The sequence below is a fragment of the Poeciliopsis prolifica genome, unplaced genomic scaffold, assembly GCF_027474105.1.
Source record: "Poeciliopsis prolifica strain line A6 unplaced genomic scaffold, Auburn_PproV2 SCAFFOLD001, whole genome shotgun sequence".
In the NCBI taxonomy this organism is placed as follows: domain Eukaryota; kingdom Metazoa; phylum Chordata; class Actinopteri; order Cyprinodontiformes; family Poeciliidae; genus Poeciliopsis; species Poeciliopsis prolifica.
Genome location: NW_026562376.1, coordinates 24,748,012 through 24,759,937, shown reverse-complemented (window position 1 = coordinate 24,759,937; position 11,926 = coordinate 24,748,012). Strand labels below are relative to the sequence as shown.

Sequence of the window (11,926 nt, the reverse complement as noted above, 5' to 3'; positions counted from 1 at the left end):
AATCTCTGTATTTACAGTACTTATTTTTCAAGCAGTTGTACCAGGCAAAAAGGGGAAGGCTGAATGTATTTGTTGTATAGTCATTCTGGAAGGAAAAAGATTTTACTTGGACTCTATTTTAACATTTTTATTGAGTTAACTGCAGGGTCTGTAATTACCTATTGGAATCAAAAATTACATATCGATTAAATAAGCAACGTTTTCAATTCAAAGCTCTTTTTTGCTGCTAAAATTTAGGCACTTGAGCAAACAACATCAATATTTACTGTTGTATATTTAATCTTTTATTTTGCTGATTTTACCAACAGATAGGTGCAAAATTCTATTCTGCCCATTCAGATTTCAGGAGTGTTTCAGGAGTTTTGATAAAAATCTGTCTTCAGACTGTGGGTGCTAGCATGTGCTGCTGCGACATGTTTGGCATTCAGATGCTCTTTTAGGCTTGGATTGCTTCAGTGTTAGGCTAACTGCTTTTATCACAACATGAGCACAACAACAGTCCAATCAGATCTTTTTGGAGGAAATATTAACCGACAGTGGCTGAAGAGAAGCAGCTGCGTTGAACCTCAGTGTTGTTATTCTGCCTGTGTGTCAGAATTACGGGCGTGCCAGAAACATACGAATAAAAACGAATCGCAACAATTGTGTAAAAACATTTAAAAAAAAAATAAATAAATCAACATTAAAATTAATTAATGAACCAAAGTTAACATGTTAAAATCCCAAACCAATAAAACAAAAATAACATTTTGTTGGATATTTTGAAGTCTAAAATCAACATGATATTGATGGCCTTTGGTCTATGTATTCAACTCTCTGACATTAATTTTGTGCTCATCAGATATGTACATCATAAATTGTATGATTTCTTCTTCTATAGTGAGAGTTCTGGTGAAGCAAAAATGAGGCTGTTCAAAATGCTCCTTTCTTTGTCTGTGTGTGTGTGCGTGTGCGTGTGTGGGTGCGTGTGCGTGTGTGTGTGTGTGTGTGTGTGTAGGGGTGCGTGTGCACGCGTGTGTGTGTGTGTGTGTGTGTGGGTGCGTGTGCACGCGTGTGTGTGTGCGTCTGCTTCCCTGTGGCTGACAGGATGAAGAACCGAGCCCCAAAGACTCTTTGATTTGGAGATGAAACTGACATTTATCAATGCCAAAACTCTTCGCTGTAAAAGTAAAGTTCTGCTCCACGAGCTGCAGCCTGGTGCTCTTTTGAAGTCGTCACAAAAAAAAGAACAGGAACAAAGCGTACTCTCCATATTAAAAGGAACCATTGCAAATACAAACTTCTTTTTTCTTTTTTATTTTTTGACCTCAGCTGGATTACCTGTGACAACCAACTTAATTATGAGCCAGAACAGAAAGACAAACTGAACACAACGTGTGATGTTAATGGGTGTCAAAGCGCTATTCAAGATAAGTGAACAAAGATGGCCCCCTTTTAGATAAAGTGTAAGTGAATAAATCAGGCAGGAGAAATCAAATTCAGAAAATTCAGGAAATGAAGCCTCTGCACAGCATGTACCCCAGGGAGCAAAAAGACTTGATATGCAAGGAGAAGTTTGTTTACTAAAGGGTAAAAATAGTCGAACCTTTAATAGCAGATCACGTATATTTGGCCGTAGCTTATATGAAGGTGATGAAAAGATGTAAAGATTTAAGGTCTCAGAGATGCAGAGTTTCATCCGACCAACTGGAAATTGGAAAGTGGTTCCAATATTTGTCTTTCAACAGTCTGAGTGTTTTCCCACCTGACAGTCTGGTAGACTCGGTTCATTTGAGGATTAAAATCAATTTCACACTTGAAGTTTAATGAACGAAACTAATTGAAAACCCTGTTCCCTCCCTTGCCTGTGGTGGCACTGCACCAAGACAACTCAAGAAAATGACATGAAAACCTCGGAAGAAGACACTTGACACAAAATCCTTCTCCATGAATGGAAGGAAGTTGCTTTGAGCAACAGGTGTAGGATTTTTCTTTGGCAGACGAACTGAAGCCATTTTTCCAGCTTGTGCCAGAATGGAGTGTTTGTTTTCGGCATATTTACCCAGAATGCCCTGCACTCTAAAACCACTTCCTAGTTTTGGAGCGATCTCATGCATCTCTATATATGAACTCACACTGCGTCAGAGTTCACCTCAAACAAACCCAGAGCTAGGTTTTAAAGTGGACCAGAGTTAACTGTTTCGATCCACAGATCAATTACTCATTCACGTTTCCTAAAACGAACCGGACTTCTAGGAAAACAAACAAAGGTTCAATTAAAGAGGGCTGAACTCGGCTGATGTGAATGAATCATACTTTTTGGATGTGAGAGTCTTAGTCCTCATTTCCATTTTCAGATGGTTGAATCATCTCATTCAAATCTGAGTGCAGATTTCATGCCTTTTGCTTACATACGTCTACGCTGTTTGATTCCTGCACCATATGGTAGGAGTTCCTCTTTTTCAGCTCTTTTTTCTCTGCTTGCAGTTACTTTTCATCCATCCATAATCTATACACACTTTATCGTCGTTACAGGGGTGGGGGTAGAGCCCTAAGTGACGATGATAACAGTAACGCTGTCATACATTTGGCTGAAGCTGTCCTGATTGTCCTGATGTTGCTCTTTGTGCTCAAACTTCTTCTTCTCTTGGGTAAAACAAAGATAGCAATGATGTCTCTGTTGACTAAAATTGACATGAGGCATTGTTCCAGCCAACAGACACATCACTGCCTTCTGTCTTCTCAGAGAGAGCAACTTTAAAACTATAATCCTCTTGAGGGTAGGTGTGTTGTGCTCCTGAAGTTCACTCCAGAAAGACTCACAGAGGCAAAGGTTTTATACTCTAAGAAGAGGAAGTTTGAGCGTGAGAATCTGGATTCCAGCAGAGGCAGAATATATTCTAAAAAGTGAGTTGGGCTAACAGTAAGCCACTGGCGACGCGAAGGCGCAACACCAAGAAGGTAGTTAGTCGCAGCTAATGGTAAAACACTGACTTTAAATCAAATTATATCTGCCGTTGAAAGAGAAATTAAATTTTAGCAACATAATTTACATATTCTATAATCCCCAAGATATTATTTTTACGTTTGCATCTTGTTCTTTAGTTCCTTTACGTTTCTTGTTTGTTTGCGGGGAAAAAGAGAGACAATGAGGAGAGGAAATGGTTCAAAACAAGAGCATGAATATGAACTGGAAGAACTTTTAGCAGTCGATAAGAAACTTCAAAGCAGATGTAGGACTTTATTCAGCTGAAGGCTCATAGCAAACAGAAAAGTAAATTATCACTTCATGTGGGAGGTTAGCTAAGTGTGCAAAATGTTTTCTAAGACTTTAGCAGACGTGTGCTACACCGTCAGCGCAATCAGACCGCGCCAAATAAAAAAATGAAAGTCCGCTTTTGGTCTGGACCTAGAGTGAAAACACCAGGAGTTTAACTGAAGCACAATCATGTTTTAAAATACTGAAAACATTTCCACTGAAAATCTGTGACAAAATAAATTTCCTTTCAAGGATACTCTCAATTCAGTAATACTCTGGCTATTTTGAAAAAGAAGAAAAGAAGAAGAAAGAAGCTATAGACAGCTTTTCAGTCTATAGATCTGAAAAGCTGGCAGACAAACGTCAAAAGACGCAGAGATTATAAAAGCAACGATGTGTTCTGTCATCTCCTGTATGCAGATGACGTTTCACACAAGAACGGACAAACGTAGAAGACTGTTGGGTTTTTATTCTCTGCAGGGACAAAACAAGCCTCACACAAAGAAGGCCGAGACAAATAAAGACACTGTGTTCATGTTTGTTGTGGATCGCATTGAACAAGAGCACAAATGTCCAGGTCAGGCTAGCTTTTTATTAGCAATCCTTCAATCGCTTAAAAAACATAGGACAATCTTTTACGTTGCAGTGGAGGAGCAGATGAATGAATTCGGCTCCTCAGAGAAAACACAATGTGAACGATGCTTCAGTTGTTTTATTGTCAGCAGCAGCATGACGGCAGGCCTCGGCGCTGAACATACAATCGCAGGTTCTTACTGGAGCAAACAAAAAAACCAAAAAAACGAACAAGCTCTGCAGCCAGAAGGAACGAGCGACGGCCGTCAGTAAACCGAGCTCCGCTTTAAGATGTAAGGCCTCCGCGACTTGGCGTTGTGGGCAACTTGCCTCTTCAGGATGTAGGGGGATTTTCGTTTGAGCGGCGCGTCGCCGTTCTCCTCTGAATATTCCATGGAGTCTCGGAGTAGCTGTGAGGAGCAGAGGAGGAGAGATGGGGCGAGAGGACATGGGTTTTGTTGCTCAGAGGCAGTGTAATGTGTTGCTGAGCTGGCGTTCACTGTGATTAGAGGAGTGCACTTGCTCTGCACGTTCATGCATGGTGAAACAGGTGCTAATCTGCCGCCGCTCTGTTAACGTTTTGAGAAACAAAAACAAAAGAAGAAAAGAGGGAGGAAAGCCTCTTTGAGAGGAGGATGATGTTGTGTTTACAAGTGTTAGCTGTTTTCAAAAGTATGTATTTGTGTCTGAATGTGTGTCGGGACGGTGTGTCGTTGTGTGTTCAGGGGATTTCATATCAGCTGAAGCAGACTCTTATTGGATTAGCTGGGTTAGTTTTTTGGGTTTTTTTGGCTGTTTAAGCTGCACTGTTACTTTTTTTTAAATGAAGTTTTTTTTTACATATTTGTTAAAACAATCACAATGTTGTGATAGTGTGAAAAAGACAATCTAAAAAATAATCAATCAGAGCCAGGAGGTGGGACTTAGCGCTGTCAATCAAGCTCATGTACTTGCAGCTCATCTTGCTAACATAAAACAATTCATCGTTACGGAATCCTGCTTATCCGCCTTGCTAACTAGCCTAGCATTCATGACAGGCTAGCTGCACCATAGCAGAGAGCAAGGCAGAGGGTGACTAACAGCGCTACGATTGTTTGTTTCCAGTAAGCACAGGGAGAAGGAAAAAAGGTTTGGTATGAGGCAGATTATCTGTTTCATACCATATTGTCACAATATAGTGACAGTATCAACAAACAAAATAAAAAAATATTGTTTATAAAAGTTACTGTACTATGTGAACTTGTTGCTTCATACTGCAGTTTTGACTTTACTATAAGAGAGACTAATTTGGCTATTTGAAAATATTCCAACTCTAGACTTTTGTACATGTTTTTATATTAATCTAAAAATTTTGAGGGTTTACAAGCATTTTTTTAACTTTTCAAACTCAGAATTTTTTTTTATATTTTATAATTCCCTTTATAAACCATTGTATGCCATGGCCTCTACAGTAGACAACAATAGAATAAAAACCACCTGAATTTTTGTTTGTGGTGTGTCAAGCTAACATTATCAGCGCCCACATCTGACACCCGCCCTCTACTACCTGATGTAGACACGTCCCTGCACAGCTGCCGTTTTCAGAAGGAAAACAAGGCAGCAGGTCACCTTTAGTTTTACATTGAAATACGCTCAAACGACAACGATTCTGAATTTGTGCAGATGTGTGTGTGTTTGTTGAGATGTGTGTGTGTGTGCCTCTCACCCTCTCCTCCCGGCTCTGCAGCGCTCTGCAGATGTGTTGGAGGCTGTACAGCTCCTCCAGCAGCGGGAGGCTCCCTTCCCTCAGCTCAGGAACCTCTGCCTCCTCCGCGTCCTCCTGCTCGCCGCTCCACGCCTCCTGTCGCAGGCCGCCCACCAGCCGGCACAGGTTGGTCAACGATACGTGCCAGTAGGGGGCGCTCTGCCTGTTGTGTTTTATCTGCAACAGAAAGAGAAGAACGGGGGCGGTCGGCTGGAACCGAGGAAAGGGAAAATGAACTCTCTGTTCCTAGGTTGATTTGATTCAGTAGGGGCTTCCGCACTTCCCACATATGTGCCTTCTGTCATTTTTTTCTGCAGTTAAAGCTGTTTAATCCGTTATTAACACGGGGGTACCCGCTTTTCCGAGCCGCCTTTAAACGCGACTTGAGCCCCCAGACGCTCGCGCTGGGTTTATACCTGTGCGGCAGCTTGTTAACCAGCAGCCTGCAGGTTACTGGTGCTGTTGTCTATGTTCAAAAGTAGGCGGTGCTTTTGTTACATTTACTTGAGTAACTTTTTTGTAAAAGGAAAAAAGTTGCTTATAAGAGTAGTTTTACTGGACTGCTCTTTTTCTTTTACTTGTTCAATATTATTGTTGCTACATAGATTCATTTTGCACCCCCCTGTTGAACTTGTCTGCAGCCCGGGCTGCTTTGAGTAATAAGAAGTTTTACAAATCAGATTCAGGAAAAAATAGAATCAGCCTAATCCAGAGTAATCCAATGTTCTTGTTAGAATTTCCATCATGCTGCCTCTTGTTAGCCTAACCCTAGACACCCAGAGGACACCGTCAAATTCACAAACTGACTCGTAATGTCAATAAAATATTGACAATTTGGTTGTAAGTGTCTTAAACTCTTTAAAACTCAGCCCACCTTCTGTATTTTAAAATAAAGTATTTTAAAGATCCTAGCTGGAATCTGGCGAGCAGTGCAAGAAATTAAAGGTGCAAAATGAGCTGAAGTTCTCTGAGAATTGCTATGAAAGGACTTTAGGAAGATATTAAAGACTTAATGTAGTTACATTTTTAATCAAGCACAATCATTTGTAAGTTTAACATTGAAATAGCTAAATTCTACTCTAAGAAGAGGAATATCACAATAGTACCACAAAATATAGTGATAACATTTTAAGTCAAATGTAAAAGTTTGACTTCTGTTTTTATTATTACTATTTTAGTAACATCACAAACTGTTAAACTTTATCCTTTGGCTTGGATGTAGCTTTGTAAATTGTAAATGAATATGTAGGTAAATAAGATCCAGATTGAGAAATGTTAAATGCATGCTAATATCTCATCCATTAACCACTGTGCAGATGATTTGAACAACTAAATAAATGTTCAATTAGTTTAGTTTTGTTTTATGGGTAGGATGTTAATTTTTTACATTGGGATTTTTCTGTTTGCTAAATGGAAGACAACAAGCTCTCAAACAAACAATGAGCTGCCGACATTTGGAAATCAATCAAAGACTTACACAGCTCCAGGTTGGTTAAATGTACAGACAGACTGATGTCCTGTGAGGCCATGTGTGTATTGTTGAGACATTTTGTTTGTTTCTTTCTTTGTAAAGGGCAGCTACAACAAAACCATCATCATTTCAACAACAGAAACCAACGAAAGATGAGCCGAGGACAATGGGAGACAGGTCAGTCTAAGGTAAGCCCATTTTATGTTACAGTGACACGTTCTGATCAGAGCCTGGCTCTTGTATCTCATCAGCAGGTTATTCAGACTGAATGATCACCAATATCATTCAAATGGAGAGTGGCAGCATCCTCTCTTTATGCTGGTTCTCCTTCCAGTTTCTCGAGTGCTCTATCAGTCATCCGACAACTTAGAATCACAATCATCACCTCTGAGCACACGCCGAGGATCGGCAGCAATAAATCACACGGCTGATTTGTCACCGTCACGTCTCCGTGCGAGCAGCCCGGTTATTTATCAGGCAGAGAAAAGAAGCAGGATTTGATGTCGTTAGGAAGCTGTCATCTCCATCTGAATCCCATTAGCCAGTCTCTGCGTCTTTACACTTCCTCTCATAAAGAGTTATTCTCTCATTGACTGGATTACAGGTGGGCGAATCGATCCAAATAATTTGTAATATCGATACCAAGCTGATATCAGCACCAAATCATTATTAAAGTGATGAAATCGATGCTTCAGTTTCAGATTCCCTCTTGAAATTTTCTTTTCTTTTCGTATTGTGGCTTCTCAGTGCTACCTCAAAAAGAATTTTTTTTGGATTATCTCTCAAATCATATATTTTTTTGTACTTTGTTTAGGAAAGGATGTGCACAAAATTGTTTGTGTTTTTGGGCGTTGAGCGTTGATAAATTTCGATCATTTATCATGTTAATATGCTGAGATTATTTTGTAGACACCTATGAAATTTGTTATAGATGTGTGAAATTTTGCCCTTGGTTTAAATAAAATAATTCAAAGCAAAAACCATAAAAACACCAATGATTAAAAAATGTTATGCTATGTTAAACTTTAATAATAAAAAATATCAGAATTGGATCAATACTGGTGGAATCAATACTAGTGTGGTAAGATTGATGCTTTAAGTTCAGATTCCCTCTTGAATTTCTATCTAAGTTTCTCAGTTCTATGGCAAAAAAATCTGGTATGTTATTTAGGAAAAAACTAAATTTTTAGTTTTTCTGTTGATTCTGTTTGTCATGTTAATGTGTTATTAAATTATTTGTAGACACCTACAAAATTTGTGCAAATTCTTTCCTGGTTTCTTCCAAAATAATTGAAGGACAAAAGCCTCAGCAGTTGGATGACTTATTAAACATTAGCAAAAAGTAATGGTAGCAGTATTGATATTGGTGTAGATACTATCATCTTAGATCGATATGTAAATTAAAATTTTATTTCAGTAAACACCTATAAACTTTGTTGAAATTATCCCACAGGCTTTAATGAAATAATTTAAAGGAAAAAAAAAACGGCTATAAGTCTGAAGTTTGACGATACATCACATTGAAATAATAATTGTATCAGTATCAGTATTGGCAATACTGTCCGTGTATTTCCCAAAATACAAAGTATCACATACAAACCTCTAATGAGCAAGATAATGTGATAAAAGTTCAAAAATAACAAGTCATTTATTTTTCTTCTCTTTCTCAAAGAGTGAATTTTCTACTGTGTAGCTGAAAACATTCTTACTCCACAGTACACCAGGAGCCGTCAGTGCTCTCTTTTGATTGATTATTTTTCATCCACTCAGTCTGAACGTTGGGAGGTGGGGTAGGGATTTCCACTGCAGGCTTTCATGAAAGGACACCTGGTTGGCCCGAGCAGGTGAAGGTGGGAGGTCACTAAAAACACCCGGCGCTTTTTGGAGACCGGCTCTCCGATGCTGCAGGAGTGAAAAATGAAAAAAGAGTGAACGTACCTTAGAGGTGAAGAGGCTGGTGAGGAGCTCCTCAGCGAGCGCTCGCTGCTTCTGCTCTACATCTGACACAGAAACAGGATGAGAATGGAAGTGTGTGTTAGGAGACAAGATTGTTTTCAATCATAATCATTTATATGCAACACAGAATTTTTTTCCTCCTTGAGGAAGTTAATGCACCTCGACAACAGTTTAACATGGCTAAAGGCGACATCAGTCTTCCAGCAGGTCATTTCATGTCCAGCTGCTTCATCAGGGCCAATACATAAAATATTTAGGAAAAAGCTCATTTATGAATGTCTAGGTTAAAACCACATATTCAGATTACTCTACAAAACTGAATTTTGAAGAATTAGCAACATTACTCACTAGAATTGTCTCAATTCAGGATATTAGTTCTTGAATGTTAAATAACGCTCCAACTGCTTCATTTTGGTAGCAAATCTTACAGAACCATATGGATGAGAAGTGAGCTGGTATTCTCCACAATTTGGTAGTAAATTGTGTCCAGATTTAGTTGGTTGGGTAGCAACATTTAGGGTTTAGCCAGCTTATACAGTGGCTCACTCAAGTATTTACACTCTTTTGAATTTTTTACCTGTTTTGTCACATTAAGACCACATCCCCAAAAATGTTGCATTGGAATTTAATGTGCAAAAACTATCACAAAGTGGTAAACAATTTGAAGTAGAAAGAAAATTATGCACGATTAAAATTTTCTTTATTTCATAACACCAGATTGATGGATTATGAAAAATGTGCCTCCAAAAATTTAAGTAATAAGCGAAAAGGTTTGAATCTCTGCTGAATTTAAGTCTTTATCAATATTTCACAGATGTTTTATGCCTTAATCACAAACTAGTTACAGTTTAATTTGCTTTTTAACAAACAAAATGACTTGTTTACAATTTATTAGTCACAGTTCTGCTCCCAGTTGGGAGCACGCACAAACCTGTTTGTTTTAATAATAACCGAAGCTGAGAAACTATTAATCTACTTAAACTTTTAGGTTCTCGATATTTATTTTGGATGTTGATGAGATAAGAAACTTTAGATATTATTCTTTTGAGTTCTTTCATTTGATAAGTTATAAAAGGGAAAATCTTACCTGTTGCTGTCAATGTAAAATAATAGAAGTAGAAATGAAATTAATTTATGTAACTTCATCTTTGAGATTAATTTTACAAATCTAATATTTTAGTTGCGGACATTTGAATTTTTTCCTATCGATTTAACTTAAATAACAATTTTTTTTTCCAAATAGTGAATTCTTAAAAACTTGTCAAATGAATTACATTTTTCAGCAAACAACATTCAAAATTGACACAATTCATCTTGAGAAGCATCTAATATCATGCACCTGTTGAACGCTCTAAATCAGGGGAACCCAGGGAGAAAACATATATTTTAGTAACATCCATGAAACAGTTTCATCTCCTGTTTGGTCCAGCAGATGAAACGATGCGATGCCTGCTGCTTACCTGAGCAGAGCGCACCGCATGGGAAACAGAGGAGGAGCACACAAGCCAACTGCGCCTGCATCTTGACGACAAAATGAGAAAAGGTGTGAAACAAAAGGGGGTCTTCTGCAGTGAGGAGTTCACCTGAGGATGAGCCTAGTCCATAAGGTTAAGGGTCAGAGCGCTACTGAAGAGGCTGGAGACGGTGCTGCTGCCTTTTTTGCCCTTATTTTTTTCTCCTCGATGTCTGAGATGGTTGTCAGAGCTTCCTGGTTGGATGTGAAGTGCAGTGGGCTCCATTCCCTCCGTATATAAGAGCCCGTGTGATGTCAGAGCGTGGGTCTCTTTCCCCCCGCCCCTCCCCCTCCAGATTGTCTCCCTCCATCCATGTTGCTGCGTCTCGCCAGTCGTCACTCTGGCATCATGGGGCAGAAAGGGTTTTTGCGTCACGCCTCTGCAGACTTTGGGGCTTTTTCACATCTTCACTGAAAGAGGTTAGCTGTACTTTGGTCTCTTAGTGGTGGATAGTGACGCACAGATCAACGTTTCTGTCACTGTTTGAAAAAAAAATGCACAAAACAAAGCATTGTTCCCTGTTAATTACCGGACGAGTTTGAAACAAGTTGAGCAGGCAGTTCTGGGCCAGTCTCTATGTAACGCTTCACTCGTCACTCAGGGATTCACGTAATAATTCAGTTATCTTGTTTGAAAAGTTTGTAGACTTTTTTCCCAATTATGACATTTTCTCTATAAATGCTTTAAAATGTACAACATTCTTAGCATTTTTTAAAGTGCTAATATATTATGGGTGCACCAAGAATCGGCCGCCAGATTTATCAATATCTATTTTCTTAATTTTGATGGATTTGTGATGAGCTGAAAGTTGCTTGTGAAGCCAACCTTTTCCACCTCGACAGAGGTGTAAAGATGAGCCTCTGGCTCCTGCTGCTCTGCAGTGAGAGAGGACTGTTAGCCCCAGCCACCAGGTCATGGCTACCCACTGTTGACAACACGGCAACTTTCTTCCTATATTTAACGAGATTTCAGACAAAAAATACAAAAAAAAACCAATGGCATCGGCCAAAATCGGGAACGGCAGGTCAGGCTTTTTAAAGATTGTTGATTGGTCAGAACATTGCAATTGGTGCAGTCTGTCATAATAAACAATAAATCAATTAATGGCATGATGAATTAAAACGAGTTAGATGAGTTCTGTTTGTATGATTGTTTTTCTTGTAGCTCTCTCTCTTTTACCAAAGACTGTACAAAAAATTGGTTCACTCAAATTTTATTTGGTTATTTTGAATATTTAAAATGTCTGCCACCCCCAGTGTTAAATGTTAGTTCAAATGTGAAGTTTGTTGATCTTTGAGAGTGTGTAATTGCATAATAATAATAATAATAATTAATTTTATTACATGTTATTATCAATATTATGCCATTATTATTATATTACTTGAAAATGATCTCAAAGCAACTGGATTTGTTATCCAGCAAAATATGTA

The 11,926-nt window shown here is 38.7% G+C and overlaps 1 protein-coding gene across 1 annotated transcript; it reads right to left on the bottom strand.

Annotated features, from left to right (window-relative positions):
- Positions 1–3,222: 3,222 nt before the first annotated feature.
- nts (neurotensin) lies at positions 3,223–10,697 on the bottom strand. The gene is made up of 4 exons (XM_055054078.1): positions 10,443–10,697; positions 8,965–9,026; positions 5,517–5,732; positions 3,223–4,221 (listed from the first exon to the last, which is right to left on the bottom strand). The coding sequence occupies exons 1-4, from the start codon at positions 10,501–10,503 to the stop codon at positions 4,078–4,080; spliced, it is 483 nt and encodes a 160-aa protein (XP_054910053.1). The 5' UTR covers positions 10,504–10,697; the 3' UTR covers positions 3,223–4,077.
- Positions 10,698–11,926: the final 1,229 nt, after the last annotated feature.